Raw genomic sequence first — 27,931 nt, forward strand, 5'->3', positions numbered from 1 at the left:
TCAATATGTCTTAAACTAAGCCAATGGAAGCAAAGGGGGAGTGTCTTTTACAAAAACCAGCAGCCTATGAACATGAATGGTAGCTTTTTGTTGTCTGAATGAATGTCTGTCCTGCTGATATTCTCTACTAGTCTGCTCTAATCTGAACCTGAGATGTTTTTAGTGTTCTGTTGCTCCTGATTAATTAGAGTGCATCCACTTTTTAAAATGCTTGTTTTGTTTTTGGAAATATTTGGGCTTTTTATCTAGAACTGCTTGCAAAGAAGTGGTGTATAGTGGTGCTGTGGGTCAGGGGTTCTTAAATAAACCCCAATAACAATTAACCTAATAAACCTAAAAAGAACACTGACACCAAACTCATCACCCAGCATATCGATGGAGAGGGAGGGACTCCAGTCTCAGCAGGGAAGAAATATTAGCTTTATATTTGAGTGTTTCTTCAAGTACATACACTTTTTAGAAAACATGGAATTCAATATATGTTATTATTTTTTAGTTAAAAATAATAAGTATCAAAGTCTGTAAAACAAAATGTATATATAAAAAATAAATATGATATATAAATTTTGAATTTCCTTTCCAGTGCATTCAGTCTGAATTGAATTTGTCTTTACAGCTAAGTTAGGGCTGCCTGCATAAGGCCAACAATTTTAAATAATGAAAAAAAAAAATGAGCAAAAATTAACACATTTTCACAGGCCCAGTGCAGGCAGGCCATTGTGAGTCAAAAGTCAAGCCCTAAGTGGGCCCCTAGGGACACTGTTGCCTGATACATGTGAATAACTACTCTCATGTACCCGTCCTGTGTTTGGGTGGTAATGATCTCTCCACTTCTGGGTTAACGTTTAGTTTCTCCTCCTCAGTGGAATCACTGCGTTCATTAGTTTCCACTCTGTTCTTTGTGTCTTTCATGCGGAGCTGATGATTTTCTCTCTTCAGCCTCACATTCACCATCACTAATACCACTAATACCACAGTCACAGTTAGAAACCCAGTCCCCATCACAGCCAGCACTATAATCACCCTCACTGGTGCAGCAGGTCCTCTATCTCTGTCCAGATCTGATGAGTGATCTGCAAAAAAAAAAGACATACAGATTTGTAACATAGAGAAATGAAACTAAATTCCAGTCCACAGCTGCAGTTTCTTTTTCTTTCACACCACCAGTGGCGTATGTTAAAAAAGGGAGTGATACACCTAGGGCCACCAGGGAGGGGAGACTTCATGCAAATGGGGAGAGAATTCTCCTGGGTCAACCATAAGTCCAAAAATATAGACTCCACCACCCCTGGATTGGCCAGCAGATAAAATGGTAAATGATTATAACACAGCATTAATCCTCATTTTACACAGAGCTCTCATGCACTACAGCTTCGGTTCTGACAGGCTGCGTTTAGCTCACTATTACAATACATTTAGTAGCCTGTTTTTAGCTTGTATGCCACAAGCTAACTGCATTTCTGTTGGAATGTTAAAAAATTAGTCCCATTTCCTCTTTTTACTCCTACCGCTTGTTTTCGAGGGTCACCATAACCCCTTGGAGCTGAGCTACAGGGTATTAACAGCTACCAGCGCTGCTCTGTAGGCGACCCTGCCAGTCTGCAGTGACAGCAGAGGAGGGTAAAGTTCAGCTCCTCACTGCTGGGCTTTAGTTATATTTAGGGCATCATATGACTTCAAAGAGGGGGGCAATTATTTATTATCACCCACCCCTAATTCTTCAGTGATATGAAGCTGAAGTCACATATTCACCAGATTCTTGTTCGAATTTCCCCGTTCCACATTAAATGGTGCAGCAGTTACATTCTGGCGCTTCAGGTGTCAAAACTGCTGGATTTTTTAAGGTGGAACGGGAAAGTTAGCTAGCTAGCTACCGAGACATTAGCATACTATTAGCGATTTTTTATGCTTATTATGAAGAAAACATGATATGTGGTGATCGTAAATTTTTTATATAACACTATTTGGAGTGAGTCTCTGAAAAGCCTCCGTTTGGAGGGTCATGTAGCTCTAACACTTCACCCTCCCCCTCTATCTCAACAAGAATTGGGACACCCTAACCCTAGACGTGAACACGCAAAGCAGAGGGCTGGGGCTCAGTGGTAGGGGCGAGGGGTGAAATGGGACTGGACCTTCCTGTCTTCACTGTTTACTTCTGAACTTTTCATTGTGTAAAGAAAAAGAAAGCAGGATGTGTTTAAACAGCTAAACAGAAATAACCCACAGCAAAAATATCGTGAGAGCACAGTGGGTACATTTGTCATGACTCGCTGAAGATCAGTGCTTTAGAGTGTCATTCAGTGCTTAGATTTAGAGGCTAAAACAGGACTGATTTGATATCGGTGGTCTAGTCAGTGAATGTGGAGGACTTCCGGTGTACACAAACTACTTTTGTGTACTTTGTATAAAAGAGTGGAACCGAAATATGAAACGGTTTTCTAATTACATTCATGTGGTATAAACTATAAATAGCCTATGGTGTTAATGGGGGTGCTGAATGATTGTCAGAGGGGGCTTCAGCACTCATCAGCACCGAGTCTGCACACCATCACCAGTAAAGGACTGACTCTCTCTACACTCTGAATGAACTCCTACCTTGGATGGTCACCTCGTAGATGTGAATGACCTCTTCATTTCTGGTGTCCATTACAGTATAAACTCCACTATCAGATGGAGTCACTGCTCTCAGCTCAAGAACAGATGTTAGAGACGCTCTCTGTGTGTATTCAGGTTTACACTGTAGTGAGCGTCCATCCACTGTACAGATCTGACCACTGGATTGTCCTGCTGGGTCTGAACTGTTATAAATCACTTTCACTGGATCTGATATGTCCAAATCCATCACCAGAGACTCATTAGGCTTTATCTGAACTTGAGTTTTCAAGGCTGAAAAGAAGAACAATCAGGAAGTTTGTTAATTATGTCCAAATCTGATTCAAGTCATTGCACCCAAATCTCTGGCCATTTAAGAAACCAGATGAACACTTACGCTCAATCTGAAGATTCACATCACAGAGATCTTTACCATCACAATCACACGTGTACCAGCCTCTCTTAGTGAGATCAGCGTCAGTGATGGTGAGAGAGAGATTCCCCTTCAGGTACTGATCATGGATCATCTGATATCCCTCCTTCACTGATCTACATGAAGTCTGATCACACTCAGCCAGAGTGTCACTGCGTTTATGAAACACAGTCCATCTGACCAAACCAGAGCATCTCTCAGAGCAGGACAGAGTAGCAGAGTCATGAAGCTTCACCTTCACTGGAGGATCAACTGATTCAGACACTGAAATAAAAAAGAAGGAACAAAATAAAAAAGTGTACACCACACATTTCCATCTCTAATGTTTGTCAAGATGTTTAAAGGTTATACTTTTCTCTGAATTCTTCAAAAGCACAGTTAATAAATCAGAGAGGATTTTCTATACTCAGCAGATCACATTAATCATCATAAATAATCTGTTTCAGTGTGTAGCTAGATAATGACGTGTTTACCAGCTACAGATACAGGTTGTCTGTTTCCCATCGCTTTTTCAGTATTTTGTTTCTTTTTGAGAGTGTTTTGCAAATGTTTTACAAAAAGAAGACTGATTGACTGAGGAAGTTCACCTACACACATCAGTTGCTGGTGCCACGTCTGCTGTTTACCAGCACACCGAAGCTTGAGCCGATATGTGAAATCAGACATTTGGTGGGGGGAATAAAATAAATTCATACTACCAAGTATTAAGACTAGCAGTTCATTTGTTACACTATAATGTGCCACAAGCTAGTTAGGAAGCTAATGCTATTAATGTGAAAAGTGCAACACAGTAACTAGTAGATATTTCTCAAAAAAAAAGAAGTGTCTTGGTTAAAGTACTACAGAAGTTATCCAGCCAAGTTTTTAGCTGTTTTGATTAAAACTGATTTGTTCTATGGATGGTCTTTTGAACAGTGAACTGGTGACTACGAAATACAGGCAACTGATTCAGTGAAAGAGGTAGTGGTGCACTTCTTGCATCTGTGTTATGATATTTTTAAAAATGACTGAGATATATTAATCAATCAAAAATACCTACATGGATTTATGCTAAAAAAACAAATGCATTCTCACAGGAATTACTGTAACGGCTGTAGATGGAACCAGATGCTCGCAGATGAGGCTTGAGTTAATAACAAAAGGATGACCCAAAATCACAGTCGAAAAACAAGAGCAAGAAGTCAAAAACCAGAGATCCACAACGAGACAAAAGGGCAAGGCAAAAATCAAGGTCAGGACGGAAAGAAAGGTCATGGAAGAAGATAAACAGACAATGGAGAAACACTTGGTATGCTCATAGTGAGACGCTACTTTTCAAAGAAGCTAAGCTAAAGCCCGGGCTTATATACTAAACTAACAGTCACGTAAAATAAAGAACAGGTGTGGGTGTACTCAGAAGTCAGGTAAAGCTGAGCGCTGATAGGTTGATCGGTTGGAGTCTTAAAACGTTTCTAATTAAATGCCTGTAAAAGCCAAGAAATTTCTGTAAGTCTTTCACAGATGTTGGGGTGGGCCAGTTAACTACAGCCTTGACCTTGTGATCGTCCATTAGTACCCCTTGTGCGCTGATGATATACCCCAAAAACGAGACCTGTTGAAGGTGAAACTCACTCTTTTCCCCTTTGACGAACGAATCGTTTTCTAGTAGAAGTTTAAGGACTTGTCAAACTTGATGGACATGGGTGTCATAATCTGGGGAATAGATCAAAATGTCATCTATATAGGCCATGACAAATTTACCAATTATGTCTCTAAGAACATCATTGATAAAGCATTGGAAGACAATGGGGCATTAGAGAGCCCAAAAGGCTTTGCAAGGTATTCGTAGTGCCCCTAGTGGTGATGAAAGCAGATGAAACCAGGACTAAATTATAGGCACTACGGAGGTCTGATTTGGTGAAATAATGAGCACCTCTGTTGTTCCAAATCTACCAGGATCAATGGTAAAAGGTATGCAAACTTCTCTGTGACTTCAATAAGGGCACGATAATCAACACAGGGTCTTAAACCGCCATCTGTCTTTTTTGACAAAGAAAAATCCAGATGCAGCTGGTGAGGTTGAGGGACAAATGAAACATTGTGCCAGTGCCTCATCAATGTACTCTCCCATGGCTTTTCTTCTTCTTGAGTCAGGGGATAAACTCTAGATTTTGGTAAAGTGGCCTCTTCTATAATGTCTATGGTACAGTCATAAGAACAATGCGGAGAGACTTTAGTAGCATTCGTTTGCTAAACACCTTAGTCAAATCAGAGTATTCAAGGGGAATTTGAGTGACCTGAGTGGGGTCTGGGCTTTCAATGGATGTGGACATGACTTTCAGTTCAATGGGTCAATGGGACTCACAGTTATAGGACCAAGCGGTAATTTCATGAGCGGACCAAGAGATTTGGGGGTCATGTTTCTGGAGCCAAGGAAGACCTAGGATGATGGAAAACTCTGATGAGTCTATCAATAAGAAGGATAACTGTTCTTTATGGAGAAAGCTAGCCTCAAGCTGAAGAGGTTCAGTGATGAAGGAATTTGGGTCCAGTCCAACGGGTTCTCCATCCTGCACGGGGATGTTGGACACGGGAGTCTGTAGCTGAGCCACCACATTGTCATGGATGATGTTTCTCTCTGCTTCTGTAGGTTCCGCCTACTTCTTGCAGCCAGAGTATGAAACTACAATGCTTAGGCTGCCTCCAAGTGATTACCTTGTTTAAACTTGCACAAAAGCTCTTCCCTGGAGTAACCATTATGAGGATGGTTGAAAATTGTTTTAAAGTCTTTCAAAAAATTGTTCATAAGACATGTCTCGAATACGAGACCACCCAGCAGTTGCCCACTCTAATTCTTTGTCTGAGAGAAGTTAGATGACGAGTGCTATTTTGGCCTGATCAATGCTAGATGGGGATTACTGAAAAATACAGAGCATTGCAGGAGAAAACCTTGACACTAGTCTGGAGATCCATCAAACTTATCGGGTTTGCTTACTGGAAAAAAAGTATTAACACTCACTGGGGCGGTCGCATTCGTATGTGAGACTGAGATGGTGACAGGAGTTGGTGAACAAACAGAGAGGTTACGCAGTTGAGCAGAAATGTCTTTGATAACAGTTAGGAGTTGAGAGGGCTGGGCCTGCTGTTCAGCTTGTTGTTGGGTGAGGTCACCTACAGACTGAGTAACCCCTGCCAATACCTGCTGGTGATGTCCCAGAAGCTAACCTTAATTGCTCAAGATCTTCTGAACAGCCTCAATGTCCACCATCTGCATGCAGGGAAGTATCCTGTAACGGTGGCAGACGGAACCAGACGCTCACAGACAAAGCTAGAGTTAAGATCTTTAATAACAAAGCGATGATCCAAAATCACAGTCGAAAAACGAAAGCAAGAAGCCAAAAACCAGAAATCCACAACAAGACAAAAGGGCAAGACAAAAATCAAGGTCAGGACGGAAAAACAGGTCATACAAAGGAAGAAGATAAAACAGACAATGGAGAAATGCTCGGTATGCACATATTGAGATGATACTTTGCAATGGTCTAAGCTAAAGCCCGGGCTTATATACTAAACTAATAATTACATAAAATTAAGAACAGTTGTGTGTGTAATCAGAAGTCCGGTGAAGCTGAGTGCTGATAGGTTGATCAGTAGGAGTCCTGCGTCATGTGAGGCAGCGAGGGGTTCTGGGAATCTTAGTTTGAGGCAGCTGCATCAGCTGCAGTTCCAGCCGTGCCGGAGGGGGGCGTGACAATGACTTACTTTTTCACAGAACAGTGTATCAATTTATCATTGTCATCATTTAGAGAAGCAGCAGTAAATCTGACAAACTAAAGTGAAATACAGAAGTGAAATTTATAAGAAGGTCACTTCTTACACAAACTTACCCGTAGTGAAAGTAGCGATCAGGTAGATCAGGATATAGAAAGCAGAACTGTAGGACTGCATGACTGACCTACAGACACACACACACACCATCAGTACTGACCAGGAGATAAATAAAAAATGACCATTCATTTGCTCTAAACATTGCAAGTTAAAAAAACAGAAAGGAAGAAGTTTTAGGGTTATTTTGAACTTTACTGCATCCATCAAAGACACTAGCCACATTACAGACACGAGGCACTGGAAAATAATTGTCTTAAAAATGTGTATTTATCATTGTACTAAATTTGTTTAGTTCTCAGCTTTTACACATGCTGCTTCTAACACCATCATTTCAATGGAACAACGGATACAACAGTTTAATATTAAATATTACCACTTTAAAATACAGTTTAATGGACTTCAGACAGCAAGAGAGAGAGAGAGAGAGAGAGAGAGAGAGAGAGAGAGATGAGATAAAGAGAAAGAGAGAGAGAGATACTGAAGATAATCTCTTACTGTTCACATCCTGACCCCCAAACCAATATTTTTACATTGCCTATGAAAATATGATATAGAACTGTAAAAAGAATCCAGCTATTTACTGTCTTTTTCTAAAAGCTTTTATCTTTGTGTTGAGTTTATCTTTGAGATTGTCAGAATGGTCAGTTTTTACTTTGTTAGCTCTCTGTGCGTTATGTGAGGGCATGCTGATCATTTACACTGTACAAAAAGCTACAACAAACTACAGGAAAGAAAATCATAATCATAATAGGTCCCCTTTAAGTGAGCACTAATCTAAGGACTTACTGAAATATATTGTGTAGCTCTTATGCTGTGTTTAACCCTGTATCTGTCTTTCTAGGTATTAGCACTGACTCTTGTGTCTTGCAGTGTCTGAACTCAAGAGTAGGACTCTGTCCTATTTGTTCTAGCCTAGATACTTTCTCTGAGTGGACAACAAAGCACTTTTGTAAGTCCCTCTGGATGAGAGCGTCTTTATATACAGTATCTCACTAAAGTGAGCACACCCCTCACATTTCTGCAAATATTTTATTATATCTTTTCATGGGAAACACTATAGAAATGAAACTATGATATGACTTAAAGTAGTCAGTGTACAGCTTGTATAGCAGTATAGATTTACTGTCCTCTGAAAAGAACAACATACAGCCTTTAATGTTTAAATAGCTGGCAACACAAGTGAGCGCACCTCACAGTGAACATGTCCGAATTGTGCTCAAAGTGTCAATATTTTGTGTGACCACCATTATTATCTAGCACTGCCTCAACCCTCTTGGGCATGGAATTCACCAGAGCTGCACAGGCTGCTACTGGAATCCTCTTCCACTCCTCCATGATGACATCACAGAGCTGGTGGATGTTAGACACATTGTGCTCCTCCTCTTTCTATCGCTTGAGGATTCCCCACAGGTGCTCAATTGGGTTTAAGTCTGGAGGCATACTCGGCCAGTCCATCACCTTTACCTTCAGCAAGGCAGTTGTCATCTTGGAGGTGTATTTGGGGTCGTTATCATGTTGGAAAACTGCCATGCGACGCAGTTTCTGAAGGGAGGGGATCACGCTCTGCTTCTGAATGTCACAGTACATGGTGGAATTCATGTTTCCCTCAATGAACTGCAGCTCCCCAGTGCCGGCAGCACTCATGCAGCTCCATACCATGATGCTACCACCACCATACTTGACTGTAGGCAAGAGACAGTTGTCTTGGTACTCATCACCAGGGCACCACCACACATGCTGGACACCATCTGAGCCAAACAAGTTTATCTGGGTCTCGTCAGACCACAGGACATGGTTCCAGTAATCCATGTTCTTGGACTGCTTGTCTTCAGCAAACTGTTTGCGGGCTTTCTTGTGCGTCAGCTTCAGAAGAGACTTCCTTCTGGGACGACGGCCATGCAGACCGAGTTGATGCATTGTGCGGCGTATGGTCTGAGCCCTGACAGGCTGACCTCCCACTTCTTCAACCTCTGCAGCAATGCTGGCAGCACTCATGTGTCTGTTTTTTGAAGCCAACCTCTGGATTTGACGCTGAACACGTGGACTCAACTTCTCTGGTCGACCCTGGCGAGGCCTGTTCAGAGTGGAACCTGTCCTGGAAAACCGCTGTATGACCTTGGCCACCGTGCTATAGCTCAGTTTCAGGGTGTTAGGTCTTCTTATAGCCCAGGCCATCTTTGTGGAGAGCAACAGTTCTATTTCTCACATCCTCAGAGAGTTCTTTGCCATGAGGTGCCATGTTGACTATCCAGTGGCCAGTATGAGCGAATTGTACCCAAAACAAATGTAACAGCCCTGCTCCCCATTCACACCTGGTGTACTCACTTGTGTTGCCAGCTATGTAGACATTAATGGCTGAGTGTTGCGTTATTTTCAGAGGACAGTAAATCTATACTGCTACACAAGCTGTACACTGACTACTTTAAGTTATATCCATTTAATTTCTATAGTGTTTCCCATGAAAAGATATAATAAAATATTTGCAGAAATGTGAGGGGTGTGCTCACTTTTGTGAGATACTGTATATTATACTTTCACCTATTAAAAAAAAGGCTATTGCTGTCCTCCCACTCCTTACTGTCATTTACCATTGAGCTCCATGATGTGAGAGCCACTGGCAGATGTGTTGAATGACTTTATAGAAAAACTCTCTGGCCTACGCAGATCAAATGTCTATATCTATAGATAATGTCTGCTTTAAGTAGGGCTTGTTCTGTGTTCCTATCCCTGTTCATCTGCTGTAGCTCATGCTGGTCCAGGACCTTTTTCAACACTATTAACAAACTCCTGCAGCCACCTGCTGTAGCTTATTCTGGTCAAGATAAATTATACGGTGACTTTGCTTACTTTTTAGCATAAAATTGACCCGATCTGCTTTCCCCTCACTTCTTTCCGTCATTCCCTCCCTGATTTCTTTTCCCCTAATATCACCCAGCCACTCTCATGTTTCCCTCCTATCTAGTTTACCTGGCCTTGGCATCAATATTGAGGGGATGTTGGTGATACTTTCTGCCTGCATACACAGTCAAGTTATCTTTGACCCCAAACGTTCCTTTGACATATCAATTCTAAAGTTAAGACAATGTTTTTTCATCTTCATATTATTGCTTGTCACCATCCTCAGCCTTACATATGTTGAAACATGTGAGCATGAATTAGTGAAATCTGTTAAAACTACTGTAATGTTCTCCCATCTATCCTCCCTGCTAAAGTTCCAGTAGGTTACAGTGTGCCACTGATCTTCACCTATTCTCTGAAGACTGACCAGGTCACCCTGTCCTTCAGAGTCTTCACTGATCACCTGTTACATTCCATGTTAAGTACAAGTTTCTTCTCATTACATATAAAGCTCTGCACAGCTTAGGTCTTCATTACCTAGTTGAGCATCTTCATTTATATGTCCCATCCTGTCCCTTAGTATTTGAGGATTTCTGCAAATAACTGAGCCCTTCTCCATGTTCCAAGGTTTAACTTGACATCTATGGATGGTCCATCATTTACTGTTCCCAAATGATGGAATGCTGTCCCAAAGTCTATTCGGGATGCCTCCTATCTTTCCTCATTTAAAGACATGTTAAAGACACACTTGTTGATTTGTGTATTATTTATTATGAAAGAGAGACTCCTTAATAGTTAATGAAGGTGTTTAAAAACTAATTTTACATATTATTTATAAAGTAAAAAGGTTATTAAAGTTATGAGAAGTGTATGGTAGTGTGGTAGTTTATATGAACTGGTAGATGGTGGGGTTTGGCTTTACCCTGTCTGATTCTGTTAAACCATAAAAGCACTGATGCTGGCGTCAGTTTCACAGTCTGTGATGCTATGTCTACACGTTTACTCTGATGGAGAAAATGAAACTTGGTCTACTTTATTGCATTTCAGATCAGGTGTTTTGAACTTGTGTCGGTGTAGCAAACCTCAGTAACACTTTATAATACAGCCCTTGTTTTACAGTGTAACGTACAGTGTAACTTCCCTGCATGAATGAGTGCTGTAAAATACAAACTGGTTACTGGTACTGCTGAAGTATTTCAGTGTGTAATGAAATAATTATATTTAAATACAGTTTGGTGTCTGGATGTGAATATTTAATTTTTAGGGTTTTCATGGTTAATTTAACTCTCAGTGTGGGACAATTTGCTAAATGCTCTAGTGTTTTGAGCATGGACATGTGATTTAGAGAGCAGAGACACTTGCTGCGTTCCAATCGTGAGGCAGCTGTCTAAATAGGCAGCATTTTTTTGCATATAACGACTCCTTACAGCAGCCTCTTCTTCATACACAAACTTCCACCACAGTGTCAATGCAGGAAAACAGCTGCTACAGACTCAGACCTTATTTCACTGAGATGATCCCCCTTTAGTCAGAGGTGCGTATAAACTAACTGGTGACTGCGAATAAACAGATAAAGCGTATACAGTGCAGTGAAAGTTGACGTGTGATGGCTCTGAAGCTCTGTCCTGAATGCGATGCCTACTAAGGTTCCATTTCAGTTAAAATGCTGTCCAACAAGAGAGCCGCCTCTGAAGGCAGTGTTAGGCAGCTGCCTTCAGAATGGAACTCACTAACTTTGTTTAAGCAGTCAAGTAAAACTGAGATTCCTTTTTATCTGTCTTTGCTGTGTATGCAGCGTCGTAACAGTTACAGCCTAAACAGGACGTGTCTGTGTACTTGGATTACACTGTCCAGTGACAGTGACTGACCAATACAGCCACCTCACATTAAACACTGATTTCACACACTAACTTTTAAAGAGTGGATGTCAGGCAGAACTGGTCACCTAAACAGTGTAGAAAAGGATTAGAGAGTTCTGCTGAATGCAGTGCAACATTTGACACATCGTGAAACTTCTATAAAGTGTAGCTGTAAAAATTGCTGCCGGTTTATTTGCTCAGTCAGCTCCAACAGCTGTCTAAACAAACAAACACAAAAACAAACAAACAAATAGACTGGCAGACATTTTTAAACCTCAGCAGTAATAAGTAGAAAAAAGTGAAACAGTATTAATACAGTGAAGAGTCCAGGGTGCTGATTCATGTTTTTCATCCAATCCTACAGTCTAGAACTCTTAATGTTAATCAATAGTGACAGATTCGACTCTATTTCACCAGAAACCTGACAACACAGGCAGCTACAAAAGCAGCACAAAGTTATAGAGGAAGGAAACGAGTCCGTCTGAGTCTCAAACACAGATCATACAGTTTATATTATCTACGCTAGTTTTGGTTTATATTTTGTTTTCTAAGAAGCTGAAGAGAAAAGCACTGTCTATCAGAATATGAACATACGTGTTTTGCTTTCATCTGAACACCAGTGTCATTATTCTGTTTCTACTCCGGGTACCCCGGTTTCCTCCCACAGTCCAAAAACATGCAGTCAGGCCGATTGGACATGCTAAAATTGCCCCTAGGTGTGAATGTATATGTCTGTCTGTCTGCCCTGCGATGGACTGGCGACCTGTCCAGGGTGTATCCTGCCTTCCGCCCAATGACAGCTGGGATAGGCTCCAGCACCCCACCGCGTCCCAGAAGGATAAGCGGTTTAGAAGATGTATGTATATGTATGTATTCTATATAATTGTAAAATAGACTGACCTTGTGGAGTACAGAACTCTGCTCTTCTCTCTTTGTGTGTTAAACTGACACACCTGACTTCCACTTAATTTTAGGAACAGAGAAGAGTCAGATACCTGAATACAATCTCCACTTCTCAAAAAACATGAACAACTGGTTTCTTTATGCTGAAGCTCTAAAATCGATCTGACTGTAGCTCTTCACGGCTCGTTGTTTCTTTGATTAGAGTCAAACTGAGGAAATCTTACATTACACGCATTTAAAACATCCATTCATAAAGGACAGTCTTGATTCAATATCTAAATTAGAAATAATTCAGCCTAAATTTACAGGTTATAAAATCTTATAATATATGATCTTAAAAATAAAAAGGTTCTTTATTCATTATGTGTAGATTCTTTCAATTTTAAAAAGGTTCTTTACACACAAAAAAGAAATTTTCGTTCACTTTTTTTGGTGAGAAACTTACAGACTGTTCACAGTGGTGGTGATAGGAACCAGACGTCCAGCTCACAGAAAGTTATTACATGAAATGGTGGAGGGATACATGCAGGGCGCTGTGAGGCAAAATAGTCCCCAAAGAAAACTTATTATTTCAGATTTTCCACTATTTTCCATCATCAACATTCCAACATTCCACATTAGCATTTCACATACTGTCCCAATGTTTTTGGACTTGGGTTTATATAATGGAATTTTGTATGAATTAAAATCATTATTTTGTTAATATTGAAAGCAGCAACACTACTCAGGAGAGGAAAATGATCAAATCTGGTGTGTGTTAAGACTAAAATAATAATTTAAAAGTCAGAGGGCCGCACCCTCTGGCATTAGAAACTATGGTTTTTCATATAACAGCAGAAATAGGAAGTGAACAGACTTCCTTCAGCATAGATTCCACCTTCTTTGCAACACCACCTTTTCTGTAGGAATTACTGCTTTCTGCTAACTCTCGTTTCTTTTAAGGTAACAGTGCAGCTTTGAGAGGACCAGTATTTCCACCGTCGTGTTTTCCCCCTCAGGAGATCAAGCGCAGCAGTACAGTGAGTTACATTCTGCATTTATTGATTTATTGTGTTTATTTAATGTAACAGACTACGCTGTGCTTTTGTGCTTAAAACACACCCTGTTCATGCACTTCTAATCCTTAAATCCATGTAACAGCCCTCTCCACATTCCTCTCCAAAATGCCCCTGCTGAAAAAACCCATAGAAACCATTAAGTGTGTCTGTTGGTTCCTGATGGTTTTGTAATGTGTCTTGGCTTTTTTAATGGGTTGATATCATTTAAACTCATTCCTAATCCTAATGGTCTAACAGGTGACCAGTGGCTGATTCTAAATGAATCAGATGGTTTTATAACGGGATCTAAAGGTGTTCTACAGGAAACAGGTGGTCCTGTTCAGCAGTGAATGTGAAACGAGAAGTAAAGCTGCAGGTGTTCCTTAAAACTTATTTTGAGCAAGTTTCCGGAGTGGCTTTTTTCCACAGTAGATCTGTACTGTCTGCATGTACTTGTCTCATGTGATGTCGCTGTTTGACCACACTGTCATTTTCTGTTTGATTGGGCAGCAGCAGGCGGAGCAGCAAAAAATACAACTTTTACTGTTAACTATGTTTGCATCAGTGTTTACTGTGCGAACGCAATCTAAACCAATCAAACTGATCAACACAATTGCCATTCATGACCCTGTGGCTGGTCCACTTACTTCACTAGATAGCAAACTAAGGTAATGCCAGCAATTTTATTTTTTAGAGATGACATATCTAAAACATAAAACCAAACTGAGAATAGATGACTGTCGAGTTTAGCTGGAGGAAATTCTGTTGCATGTAGGTTTTTATATCACAGAAACAGAGACTGCAACACAAACAGACCTCTTGTTAATATGGAAAGGAAATAATTCCAAACTGAAATGCAATCACTGCAGTGGAAAAACGTGAAGTGCAATGCACAAATGCCATTACTTTTCCATAGTGACCTGCAGAATACCTGCCAAAATGAGAAGCAAATCATCCTTTTAATTTGCATTGAATGCAATCCATGTTCAAATGTAAACAATGGACACTTATATTGATTTCACTGTGTAGTGCTCCAAATGTATTTGCTTCATTGAAATGTAGTGAAAACAGTGTAATACCCACAAGATTACAGTGCTGTGCAGGAAATGTGCCAAAATGAAAAGTAAAAAAACATTACATTGACTTTACGTTGACACAGCATTAAAGCCGTGCACTCATTACATATCAAACTGGATTGTATTCAATGCTCACATAAATTAAGCATTTTGTTTTTTTAATGTGAATCCTCATGCATTGTTTTTCAGTGAAGTCAAGCGACATGGAAACAATTAAAAAGAGGTTTTGCTTTTCATTTTGGCATGCATTATGCACATCATTAATAACAATAATAACAACAACAATAATAAAATAATAATAATAATAATGTCACATTATAGTAATGTCATTTTGTCACTGTAGCAACAGCATTTCAATTTGACATGAATGCCTCTCCTTGTTATTCTTAGTGCTGATGTAAATTTGAGAGCCAAAGCCATATTTCCTAAAGATACTATATCCCAGATATAACACCTAAATATTAAATGATAGTGGCCCAAGGATTGATCCTTGTGGGACACAGTAACAAAGTAAAATTAAAACAAGGTGAATACAGTATTAGATATAAACAGACATTCTTCTGATCAGTCTGACAGAGTGTATCAAATGAAGCGCTCAGGTTTAAAAGAATGAGGAAGTTGGAATTTACTGACACAAGATGGTCATTCACTCTTACCAAGGCAGTGTTTGAACTGTGCCCAAAATGGATTACATTACAATTATGTTAATGGACATTGATAACTACTGTATATAGATTTATAATGGTAGTCAAGTGTAGGAAACCAAAAAAGAGGTCACATGACTGAAACAACTTAATTTGTTAATGAAGTTGCTAATCTGTATAACTGGCTCTTTCACAGGCTGAAATAGTTCTCCAGAGGGAACAATTTGTGCAAATCCATTACCAGTGTAATGGTGTGGGCTGAGTTTTCACAGGCTCCGCCTGATCACCATGGCAAAAGTAAAAAGAAAAAAGTAACCAAAATTACTTTTTACTGTGTTACTGCAGTGTTTGAAAGTTATGATGTGCTACATCAGCATTTCATCATTTTATATTATTGAGAAAACTACGAATGTAATTTTTGGTCTAAAGTTGGAATTATAGCTGCTAAATCAGTGGTGCCAGTGTGTTTACATGGTTTCTGTGATTGTTTAAGTTCAGAGTTTTTGTTCATGGTGATGAATAGTACAATACAGACAAAGCTTAGATCACATAAACACTTTTACAAGTTTAAGGCACTGGATGCAGGTGTCCTCTCTTCTCTCTCTCCTCTCCTGGTCAGTACTGATGGTGTGTGTGTCTGTAGGTCAGTTCTGTTCTCTCTTTCTCTCTTCTCTCTCTCCTCTCCTGGTCAGTACTGATGGTGTGTGTGTGTCTGTAGGTCAGTTCTGTTCTCTCTTTCTCTCTTCTCTCTCTCCTCTCCTGGTCAGTACTGATGGTGTGTGTGTAGGTCAGTTCTGTTCTCTCTTTCTCTCGTCTCTCTCTCCTCTGCTGGTCAGTACTGATGGTGTGTGTGTGTCTGTAGGTCAGTTCTGTTCTCTCTTTCTCTTTTCTCTCTCCTCTCCTGGTCAGTACTGATGGTGTGTGTGTGTAGGTCAGTTCTATTCTCTCTTTCTCTTTTCTCTCTCCTCTCCTGGTCAGTACTGATGGTGTGTGTGTGTCTGTAGGTCAGTTCTGTTCTCTCTTTCTCTTTTCTCTCTCCTCTCCTGGTCAGTACTGATGATGTGTGTGTGTGTAGGTCAGTTCTGTTCTCTCTTTCTCTCTTCTCTCTCTCCTCTCCTGGTCAGTATTGATGGTGTGTGTTTGTGTGTCTGTAGGTCAGTTCTGTTCTTTCTTTCTCTCTTCTCTCTCTCCTCTCCTGGTCAGTACTGATGGTGTGTGTGTGTAGGTCAGTTCTGTTCTCTCTTTCTCTCTTTTCTCTCTCCTCTCCTGGTCAGTACTGATGGTGTGTGTGTGTGTAGGTCAGTTCTGTTCTCTCTTTCTCTCTTCTCTCTCTCCTCTCCTGGTCAGTATTGATGGTGTGTGTTTGTGTGTCTGTAGGTCAGTTCTGTTCTTTCTTTCTCTCTTCTCTCTCTCCTCTCCTGGTCAGTACTGATGGTGTGTGTGTGTAGGTCAGTTCTGTTCTCTCTTTCTCTCTTCTCTCTCTCCTCTCCTGGTCAGTACTGATGGTGTGTGTGTAGGTCAGTTCTGTTCTCTCTTTCTCTCGTCTCTCTCTCCTCTGCTGGTCAGTACTGATGGTGTGTGTGTGTCTGTAGGTCAGTTCTGTTCTCTCTTTCTCTTTTCTCTCTCCTCTCCTGGTCAGTACTGATGGTGTGTGTGTGTAGGTCAGTTCTATTCTCTCTTTCTCTTTTCTCTCTCCTCTCCTGGTCAGTACTGATGGTGTGTGTGTGTCTGTAGGTCAGTTCTGTTCTCTCTTTCTCTTTTCTCTCTCCTCTCCTGGTCAGTACTGATGGTGTGTGTGTGTGTAGGTCAGTTCTGTTCTCTCTTTCTCTCTTCTCTCTCTCCTCTCCTGGTCAGTATTGATGGTGTGTGTTTGTGTGTCTGTAGGTCAGTTCTGTTCTTTCTTTCTCTCTTCTCTCTCTCCTCTCCTGGTCAGTACTGATGGTGTGTGTGTGTAGGTCAGTTCTGTTCTCTCTTTCTCTCGTCTCTCTCTCCTCTGCTGGTCAGTACTGATGGTGTGTGTGTGTCTGTAGGTCAGTTCTTTTCTCTCTTCTCTCTCACCTCTCCTGGTCAGTACTGATGGTGTGTGTGTGTAGGTCAGTTCTGTTCTCTCTTTCTCTTTTCTCTATCCTCTCCTGGTCAGTACTGATGGTGTGTGTGTCTGTAGGTCAGTTCTGTTCTCTCTTTCTCTTTTCTCTCTCCTCTCCTGGTCAGTACTGATGGTGTGTGTGTGTGTGTGTGTCTGTAGGTCAGTCATGCAGTCCTGCAGTTCCGCTCTCTGTATCCTGATCTTACTGATCTCTACATTCACTACGGGTAAGGACTTCTTAATCATCTTAAAGATTTCACTGTATTTTACTTTCACTTTGGGTTGTGAACCAGTTTTGTGGGCATTTCTCAGCAATGACATGTTTATAATTTAAAATAGGCATTGAAACAGGCTGCATATTGTAATTAAACTCTTAGTTTAATTAGTACAAATATTTCACTCTGAATGATTTAATGCTTTAGAAGAATTAATTAAGGCATAATAACTCCTCTTAACACACTGTTTTTTTGTTTATTTATTTATTTTTTGCTTTCAGTGTCTGAATCAGCTTTTCCTCTGGTAAAGGTGGGGTTTCTTGGTTCTGCTACTCTGCCCTGCTCTGAGAGATGCTCTGGTTTGGTCAGATGGACTGTGTTCACTAAACCCACTGATGTTCTGGCTGAGTGTGATCAGACTTCATGTAGATCAGTGAAGGAGGGATATCAGATGATCCATGATCAGTACCTGAAGGGGAATCTCTCTCTCACCATCACTGACGCTGATTTCACTAAGAGAGGCTGGTACACGTGTCAGTGTGATGGTAGAGAGATATATCACTGGGATCTTCAGGTTGAGCGTACGTTTTGAACTACTTTCTTGACTGAATATTGCTGACTATACCGCAGTGATTCAAGTATAATGCTTTGTATCTGATTTGCAAGTGATTATATTTTTCTCCTCAGCCTTAAAAACTTCAGTTCAGATAGAGCCTGGTGAATCTCTGTTGATGAAGTTGGACGTATCAGATCCAGTGGAGGTGATTTATAACAGCACAGATCCAGCTGGACCATCCAGCGATCAGATCTGTACAGTGAATGGAAACTCACTACAGTGTAAACCTGAATACACACACAGAGTGTCACTAATAACATCTGCCCTTGAACTGAGAAAAATGACTCCATCTGACAGGGGCAATTATATTATAATGGACATTAATAAGGAGGCCATTCATATCTACACAGTGACCGTTCAGGGTATGTATCTAATGTAAATTGTGCAGCTTAAGCAGTAGAGTTGAAAAGTGTCTGTTTTTTCATGCTGTCTAACAGATTTTACCTCCATGTATGATATTACCAAAAGGGATGAGGGTTTCACACAACTACTTTGTTTTTATGTTTCCAAAGTTGTCATTCCTTGCACCTTTATTTTCACAACCAGAGCACTAAGCGGAAAAGCATCTCTGATGGTGGCCGAAAAGCTTGTATGAGCAGTTTGTACATTAGCTGATGAGGTGTATCAGAGCAAAATCAAAACTATTACACTATTAGTCTTAAAACAGCTCAAAACTTGAAGCTAACAGGCTAACAGCTCAACACACCGTGGGACAGGTTCAGTTCCCGCTGTCTTGAGCATCAGTTACTGAAACTGTCTCAGCTTGTTCTGAGCTATAGCCTGCTAGCTAAACTGCCACTAGCAATTATTATCAGGAATTTACAATGTTTATTTGAATTGAAAATTGCAAGTTTATTTTTATTTATTTGCTATATTATTGGTATAAATTCATGTAGTTGTAATTTTGAAATATTTTGTGACAAATAGAGCAGAATATTGTATTATTATTCATTATACTGGCCAGGCCTTGTGTCAGTGTGTTAAGCTGATGGGTCTGCGCCAAAGGCATTTATTAGCGAAGTCAGTATTTTTACAGTGTATTTACAGTGAGAAATACCAGTTTAGGAAACCTTTGCCATGGCTTTAATGGTGGTGTTTATCTGTCAGCGATTATGGTGTTTGTCCAGACTATGTTTGGGCAGTATAACAGCCCTAAGGTACTGCAGTGTTACTGAAATAAAATGTTGCTATTTAAAAATAATGACAGTATTTCAAAAGGATCCGATATCTATTCCACGTCTGAACAGCCAAATAAACCCATTACACCAATTTTTTAGGGGGGATCACTGATTGGTGGTGTGGGGGCTCACTGATAGGTGGTGCTACAGAAAGAGGGGAAAAATCAGAGATAGGTGAAACCTCTGAAAGAGCATGATAGCAGCTCAGCTACAAATAAGAGCTCCACTCACCACAGAACATGCTCAGCTTTCATGCCGACACCAGTCACTCTGCACTCTCAGATATCCTCTAAACGGGTCATTTTAGATTCGGTTAGCTGGAACCGAGCCTATGCTGTGTGGCACATTCGGTCTACTAGCATCAACTGCTGGCTTAGGTAAAATTAACAGCCCTAAAAACGCTAAACTTCATTCTTTCAAGAATAATTTTTAATCAATTTAAATGAGCAGCAGTTAATCAGAATCACACCTGTACTGTGGGGTGCAGCACTATTTGCTGATTGGTTAGCAGTACGGCTGCTGAGTGCTGATTGGTCAACATTACTGCTACTGAGTGCTGATTGGTCAACATTACTGCTACTGAGTGCTGATTGGTCAACATTACTGATACTAAGTGCCGATTTGTTAGCATTATTGCTACTGAGTGCCGATTGGTTATCATTACCACTACTGAGTGCTGACTGGTTTGCATTACTGCTACTGAGCGCTGATTGGTCAACATTACTGATACTGAGCGCTGATTGGTTAGCGTTACTGCTACTAAGAGCTGATTGGTTAGCATTACTGCTACTGAGTGCTGATTGGTTAGCATTACTGCTACTGAGAGCTGATTGGTTAGCATTACTGCTACTGAGTGCTGATTGGTTAGCATTACTGCTACTGAGAGCTGATTGGTTAGCATGACTGCTATTAAGTGCTGATTGGTTAGCATTACTGCTATCAAGAGCTGATTGGTTAGCATTACTGCTATGAAGAGCTGATTGGTTAGCATTACTGCTGCTGAGTGCTGATTGGTTAGCATTACTGCTACTGAGCGCTGACTGGTTGGCATTACTACTACTGTCTGCTGATTGGCTGGCGAGCGGAGCAGTTCATTGGCTGAGTGAAGCAGGTCATGCTCACTGATGAACATACATGAGGCACCTGTGTAATGTTCTATAGCTGGAGCTCAGGGGCGCTCAAAAATATGAGCAGTGTTAAAATATTGTGTTCTGTTCTGTGTTCAGAAAATGTGCATTTTTTCTAGAAAAAAGAAGACATTATTGAGTGGCAGAACTCCTCACTTCACATTCTCTGACGTTACTGGCAGCACAGCAAAAACATTTTAACCTTGTATTATGCCAAATCAAAATTCTGATGCCGAGCCTTCGCTTAATTTACACTATTTATTCACCATTATGAGACAGAAAATCCAGAGCTAGATCAAACCAATCTTAAACGTAGCTAGCTAAACCATAAACCCTGCTTTGTGAGACCCATGGTAGATCAACACAGTTCCTCCTGGACAAAATGGGAAAAAAAGGTTCCAGATAGGGGCCCACCACAGATTTGTGTTCAGGGGCCTATAATTTGACGATCTGGGCCTGGTTTATTCAGATCCTAAATCAGTGGTTTCTGCTGAAGTGTGTTTATCTTCAGGTTGAGATCTTGCGTTGTGACACTGTTGTGATATTTTACCAGATGATGGCGATGACTCTGAAGTACAGAGACAAATTGATGAGTCCTCTTAAATCCACCACAGATGGAGCATCTGCCAGTGCTCCACTTAGTACGCTTAGTACTGCCATAGAGAGCCTGTGTTAATTACCCAGGCATTCTTAATGTGTTAGTGTAGGACTGATTAATCACAATACAGTGTGAAACTGCTGCATGAGGTCTTAACAGATCTATCTGGAGTCAGACAGTGTACATAAAACTAACAGTATCACATGTTTTGTGTGTTTTTGTTTGTAGATGAACAGCCCTGTGTGTGCGGAGATCAGGGAGCTGCTGTGCCAGTCTGGGCGTTCGTCCTGTTGCTGGTTGTGTGTGTAGCATTATGGGGAGTGAATATGTGGTTGTGGAGAAGAAATCTGCTCCTCCAGAAGAGATGTGAAAGCAATGGACTAAACAACCACGGTGCAGAAAATATGAAGAGCCTGTCAACCCTCACTAATAAGCTGAAGCAAGATAGTTCCTGATCTCTCTCCGTCTTTCTCTTGCTCTCTTTCTCTTCTCTTTTAAATAGACTGCGTGAGTGTGTGTGTGTGTGTGTGTGAAGCTTACAGAGAGAAACAGAGAGTTATCCAGAACGTTCTTTCTTCCATTTGTTTGAATATGCACCTTCTTTAAGGTTCTACATATAAGAACTGGATGATGTTTAGTGAGTGGGCACAGCGGGGTCTACAACACCACCTGTACATGTAGAGCCCGTTTCACTAATTTCTCCACTCCACACTGTTGTGTTTAGTTCTGCTTCAGTGCTGTACTCAGTATGATTTCATTGATTGTAATACTTGAATATACTGATTCCAGTACTGAATATAATGAGCTTGCTAATGTTATGAAAAAAATAATGTAGGTAGATAATATCTAAAGGCAATTAACTGTACAGTTTTACTGTACATGAAACAAGCATATATCTTTTTTGCAGGATGTTAATATAATGGTAATAAACCCATTCTAAGCCATGTTCCAGCATATCACTGTTGTCGGAAGAAAACCTCCAAAATGGTAACTTTACAGGAGAAGGAAAAAACCTACATTTCTTTTAATGTAAGTCAATGGAACCAGACTTTTTTCCAGGTCATTTTGGGCCGTTTCTTTTAGTCCATTCATCATGAAATTTACATACAATGTAAAGGACAACAGGCGTTTTCAGATTATGTCAAAAACTGAAAAACGACAAAAATGGAGATACGAGGTTTTCTTCCGACAGCAGCGATATACTTTTAAAAAAGAAGCCCCTGTTGTGATTGGTCTAAAGCCGGAGGGCCGGTGTCCAGCCCAGTTTGGTTATTTTCGTACTCAGACACTCCTGATTCAACTCACATGTTCATTGCGATGTTTAGTTTGTGTGTTTGAGTGTTTAAACCGCCAAACTATGCTGGACTATCATACTCTAACACATACTCTCCTGAGTCTGTCTAGCTGACGTGTCAGAATCCTTTCCTGGTGGGCCACAGCTCTGCAGACTTCAGCCTTCCTTCTCATTAAACACATCTAATTCAACTCCTTCTCTGATTATCTTCACCAGCTGAATTCAGTTGACTGTTAGAAGAAAGAGAACACTATCCTCTGCAGGGCAAGTGCTCTTTTCCAGGAACCCAGTTTGACACCTCTGGATTCATTCATGGACCTTTTTAGCTTAGTTTGCTTTTATAGTGGACTGATGGTCGGCAGAGAAAGTATGTCAGATAAGCTCCACATCGATCTCACTATTTTATCAAAGTGATGTTCAGCCGAAAGCTGTTTGATTATATCTGACTGTAGCTGCAGCTGCATTGCTGAGTCCTTCTCCATTCTATGGACCAGCAGTGTCCAATCTTGTCTGCAAAGGTCTTTCGTGGCTGCAGGTTTTCACTCCAACAAAACACCTGATCAGCTGTTGAAAACTGAGACCAACTGGTGAAACACAGACAAGATACTGATTGCTTGGTATGAAAACCTGTGGCCTTCTGTGGATAAGACTGAACACTTTCGCAGTGGACGCTTCACGTGAACTGGCTGTAAGGCCTCAGTGTGGGTTCAGCTCATCTTCCCCAAAAACAGAACTTAGCCACAGATACTAGATAGATAATCACTGCTGGAAGCTGTGGAGAAGGATGCACCAGTGCCTTTGTCACCTTGAATGAAATATTTAAGTTAATCTGCTCAGGATTCTTTATATTCTTACCCAGTGCCTTTTAAAACAAGAAGAAAGAAAGAAAGAGAAACAGCCCTTTGCAGTTCACTTAAGGTAAAATGGAAATCTTAAGACCAAAATTAACTTATGTTTTATGCAAGTGACCACTAACTAAGATAACATTCAGGATGTGTAAGAAGACTACGTGTGTATATTTTGTTGTTACATGTGTATCTTTGTTATTGTTTGTACATAGAAATGTTCATGTAATGCTTCTGTGCATTGTAGTATATTAATTTGTTTTTGTGTGCATTGCATGCAATACTATGGGATAATATTTTTGTAATTTGCATACAAAATAAACAAAGTATGCTTGTCTTAATTTTAACGCATTTCAGTCTGAATGGTTTCAAATGCCTAAAATGTAAATAAGAGTGAGCAATAAAGCTCTACGATCAGATTTGTTTCAGCATCTAAAACGCAGGGTCACAGCTCAGCAGATTAAACCGTCATAAAAAAGTCATCAGCTGATTAGTAAGAGCTAAATGAACTGAATTCAGAGCGTTAGAAGAGGGAAAATGCTCCCAGCAGGAGTTTTACAGCTACACTCTTCATAAAAAGGGCTCTATGACTTGTAACAGTAGTGGAATCCTTTAGGCGCGATACGCAAACATTTTAAAAGTTTTTCATGCAGAAGAACCACTCGACTATGCTGTAGGAGTTATATCCGTGTGTGGCTTATTCCTAAAATGTGGTGTGTATATCGTGGTACCATAGATGCACAGGTGAGCAGCAGTTATGGCGAAAGAGAATGGAGTGCTTCCTTGTTTGCCTGGACTGTGAAATGAGAAGAAGTCTGTTTTCACTTGCTCTGTGAGCCTACGGTCTGTGGTGCTCCAACTACCCATCAGAATCAGAATCATTATTTACTAAATACCAGATGTTCAAGGAATTTGGTGCATGAAATTATATAAAATATAGAAAAAACATGCTAGATATAAACATCAAACAGACAGCACACAAGCAAACTGTAAGTAAAATGACGTGCAATGGAGATACAACCAGGTACTGTAGTAGAGATACAGTATATACACTGTGTACAGCTAAGAGAACTGAGCAACAAATGTAAATATATTTATAAAATATATATGTGTTACAAGTTACAGTGGGAAAGTGTTACGCTCCAATAACTGGTCAGACGCTTGCGGAAGAAAGTAAAAGCGTGAGCTTTAATAGCAAAAGGGTGAGCCAGAAACCTAATCCAACAACAGGCCAGGGTCCAAAGTGAGACAGACAGTTCACAAAATGTAGACAGTCCAAAATAAGCAGGTAGCACCTAAAGGGAAATTCAAAGACAAGGTCAAAAAGCAAGGCAGGTAGATACACTGAGAAAGCAAACAGGTAAATAACGCTGTAGAAGAACAGTCATTGGTGTAGAGAGAGTAGAGCAGTGGATTCTGTTGTACAACCCCATTTCCAAAAAAGTTGGGACGCTGTGCAAAGCGTAAATAAAAACAAAATGCAATGATATGCAGATCATTTAAACTCAATATTTCACTGAAAATAGTACAAAGACAACAAATCAAATGTTGAAACTGGGAAATTTTATTGTTTTTTGAAAAATGCTGAAATAATCAAGGTCTTCTCTGAAAAAGACGTCATCTGGATGGCAGCATATGTTGCCAAAACATGTATATATCGTTCAGCATTAATGGTGCCTTCACAGATGTGCACGTCACCCATGCCATGTGCACTAATGCCCCCTATACCATCATGAATACTGGCTTTAGAACTGTGCACTGATAACAAGCTGAGTGGTCTTTAGCTTGGAGGACACAGTGTCCAGAATTTCCAAAAAGAATTTCAAATGTTGATTCGTCGGACAACAGGACACTTTTCCACTTCCCCTCCGTCCATTTTAAATGAGCTTGGGCCCAGAGAAGACAGCAGCATTTCTGGATCCTGATTTTTTTAATAAGTTTTTTTTTCTTTTTTTGGCCTTGTCCCTTACATACAGAGATTTCTCCAGATTCTCTGAATCTTTTAATGATATTATGTACCGTAGATGATGAAAAGTTCTTTGCTATTTTACGTTGAGAAACGTTATTCTAGAATTGTTGCACTATTTGATTGCACAGATTTACAAGAGAGATCAACTTTTTTTACTTGAAATAAATTTTGTATACCCATCTAGAGGTTGAGGAACTGAGAGCGATATAAAGCTGCATCATGATCAACACTGTGAACCTTTCACTGACATTAATGTAATGTTACTGTAAACAGAAGTGCATGGCTAACACTGCTGTGATTGTTTCAAACACTGGTGAGAAATATAAAAACAAAGAGCATGTCAGTCACGTTATTTCTACCTGTCACTCATTTACACTCTCAGTATCTGTGAAGTTTTGCGAATATTTACTCTCAGACTGAAATAGTTAACGTAGTTCATCAGCTAGCTAACATTAATGTTACCTCATGTAAACCTAAAGTTAGCTTGCTAGCTAGCAACTCCTCATAAATCCATATTGTAGGTGGGGATCTTCACTCTGTAACTACTTACAGTTTCACTCTGTATATTAATAGATTTTCAACCAATTCTAATGTTTATTCTAGTGAGCTTTCAGCCAGAATCCTGTCACAGGTTCAACTTGAAGTTTTCAACTGCCAGGTTTGTTGGTGTCGTTCAGAGGTCACTAATAGGCCGACCGCGGTCCGGGTCCAGACCCAGACGTTAATTTTGACGGAGTATTTCTATTTTAAATGTTGTAATTTTTCAAGCATTTACGGAACTGATTTAGTGGCCCAGGAAACTCACACACCAATCGCATGCGTTATAAAAATCACATGAGATGCTACTCATCCAATCAGATCTGTGCCTCACGATGAGCGCAGCAACTCAAGTGAGAACCAGAGAACTTGTTGAAAACTTGTAGTAAACCGGCTCCAGTGACACGCACACACGGGCGATATGAGTCGAGAATCGCCAAGAGTCAAAGAAAGAGAAAGGTGTTGAAGCTGTTCAGCTGCGGGGTGCGAGACTTTTTTATTATAAATCGGTTCATACTGTTAAGATGTGAAACTGAGTTAACAAAAATGATGAAAAAGTGCAACTCAAACACTTCCTATTCACTTTTTCTAAAATTAAGCACTTTCAGCTGCACATTTTTTCAAAAGCTTTCTGTTTTATTTTTTAAATGCAGCCCTTGTTTTTACTTGAAGTGAGAACAGAATATTTATTTGGAGTATTTATTGTTCCAATTCAGGGTGAAAACTGACAAATATTGATGAAATATTATTAAATTGTTCTTAATTTGATTTGACGTTCAGTTGCTGACCACTGACTTGCTGCTGATATAACTACTAGGCTACTTCAGGATTCGGTTTGTGCCACTGAATCATAATTATGATGTTCCGGACCTTTGCTTGAGGAAGTTTTCTTTAACTGGACCTTTTTGAATTTTAATTAAGGACCCCTGGTGTAGTTTGTTGTGTTCTTGACTCCTTTGGCCGTCTTCTTTGGTGATGATCTCAAGGCTTTCTGACTTCACCTTCATTAGAATAACAACTTCATTAGAAACCATTAGGATTGAAACCTAATGCTTTTGCTTTCTAATGGGAATTAGCTTAATGGTCTCCAGTAGAGACCACTAGTTTCCTGTAGAACACCTTTAGATCCCATTAGGAAACTATCAAATAGATAGATAGACAGACAGACAGATAGATAGATAGATAGATAGATAGATAGATAGACAGATAGATAGATAGATAGACAGACAGTTAGATAGTTAGATAGATAGACAGACAGACAGATAGATAGATAGTTAGATAGATAGACAGACAGATAGATAGATAGATAGATAGATAGATAGATAGACAGACAGACAGACAGACATAGATAGTTAGATAGATAGACAGACAGACAGACAGATAGATAGTTAGATAGATAGATAGATAGATAGATAGACAGACAGACAGAGAGACAGACAGACATAGATAGTTAGATAGATAGACAGACAGACAGACATAGATAGTTAGATAGATAGACAGACAGACAGAAAGATAGATAGATATTTTGTGTTTTACTGTTCAACATGGCTCCACACTCCCTGCTGAAAAAACCGATAGCAACCACTAAGAGTTTCTGTTGGTTCCTGATGGTTTTGTAATGTGTTTTGGCTTTTTTAATGGTTTGATTTCACAGTGTAAATTATCCTAATGGTTTAACAGGTGACCAGTGGCTGATTCTAAATGCGTTTGATGGTTTCTTAGTGGAATCTAAAGGTGTTCTACAGGAAATCAGCGTTGTTTATTGGAAACCATTAAACTGATTCCAATTAGAAAGCAAAACAATCAGGTTTTAATCTTAGTGGTTTCGAACGGTCCTTTTCAGCAGGTCCTCCAGCTCGATAGGTGGCGATAACGCACCTCACTCCTCTTGCACGCGATTCACAGAGGAAGAAGAGGAATTTAAAAAAACGCGGGCGAAGTGCGGAGCAGAGCTAACAGTGCTAACCGTGGAGCCGAGAGGGTAACCGTGGAGCCGAGAGGGTAACCGTGGGACCGAGAGGGTAACCGTGGAGCCGACAGTGTAACCGTGGAGCCGACAGGGTAACCGTGGAGCCGACAGTGTAACCGTGGAGCCGACAGGGTAACCGTGGAGCCGACAGTGTAACCGTGGAGCCGACAGGGTAACCGTGGAGCTGACAGTGTAACTGCGGAGCTGAGAGGAACAAAGGTAAAATCTGAGTTTATTAAAATGTGTTT

General features: G+C 40.3%; 2 protein-coding genes across 5 annotated transcripts; one reads left to right on the plus strand and one right to left on the minus strand.

Annotated features, from left to right (window-relative positions):
• Positions 1–789: 789 nt before the first annotated feature.
• On the minus strand, positions 790–12,547 carry LOC118803446. The gene is made up of 5 exons (XM_036563929.1): positions 12,490–12,547; positions 6,892–6,959; positions 2,990–3,289; positions 2,596–2,886; positions 790–1,073 (listed from the first exon to the last, which is right to left on the minus strand). The coding sequence occupies exons 2-5, from the start codon at positions 6,950–6,952 to the stop codon at positions 790–792; spliced, it is 936 nt and encodes a 311-aa protein (XP_036419822.1). The 5' UTR covers positions 6,953–6,959; positions 12,490–12,547.
• On the plus strand, positions 10,109–22,135 carry LOC118803466. Of its 4 annotated transcripts, XM_036563955.1 has the most exons (6): positions 10,109–10,207; positions 13,435–13,511; positions 17,495–17,562; positions 17,832–18,131; positions 18,238–18,528; positions 21,298–22,134. In XM_036563955.1, the coding sequence occupies exons 3-6, from the start codon at positions 17,502–17,504 to the stop codon at positions 21,522–21,524; spliced, it is 879 nt and encodes a 292-aa protein (XP_036419848.1). In that variant the 5' UTR covers positions 10,109–10,207; positions 13,435–13,511; positions 17,495–17,501; the 3' UTR covers positions 21,525–22,134. The 4 variants fall into 4 exon arrangements, with proteins under 4 accessions (XP_036419848.1, XP_036419850.1, XP_036419847.1 ...); XM_036563957.1 differs by lacking the exon at positions 17,495–17,562 and having other exon boundaries at positions 21,298–22,135; XM_036563954.1 differs by lacking the exon at positions 10,109–10,207 and having other exon boundaries at positions 13,050–13,511.
• Positions 22,136–27,931: the final 5,796 nt, after the last annotated feature.

This window comes from Colossoma macropomum, unplaced genomic scaffold (genome assembly GCF_904425465.1).
Source record: "Colossoma macropomum unplaced genomic scaffold, Colossoma_macropomum, whole genome shotgun sequence".
Classification (NCBI taxonomy): Eukaryota; Metazoa; Chordata; class Actinopteri; order Characiformes; family Serrasalmidae; genus Colossoma; species Colossoma macropomum.

Bases quoted from the DNA above. Each gene is read 5' to 3' on its own strand.
- LOC118803446 (XM_036563929.1), bottom strand. From the start codon at position 6,952: ATGCAGTCCTACAGTTCTGCTTTCTATATCCTGATCTACCTGATCGCT. The intron at 2,887-2,989 runs GTAAGTGTTCAT...TCTTCTTTTCAG, and splicing joins TGTGAATCTTCAGATTGAGC to CCTTGAAAACTCAAGTTCAG. The intron at 1,074-2,595 runs GTAGGAGTTCAT...TTTTTTTTGCAG, and splicing joins CTACGAGGTGACCATCCAAG to ATCACTCATCAGATCTGGAC.
- LOC118803466 (XM_036563955.1), top strand. From the start codon at position 17,502: ATGCAGTCCTGCAGTTCCGCTCTCTGTATCCTGATCTTACTGATCTCT. The intron at 17,563-17,831 runs GTAAGGACTTCT...TTTTGCTTTCAG, and splicing joins GATCTCTACATTCACTACGG to TGTCTGAATCAGCTTTTCCT. The intron at 18,529-21,297 runs GTATGTATCTAA...TTTTGTTTGTAG, and splicing joins CTACACAGTGACCGTTCAGG to ATGAACAGCCCTGTGTGTGC.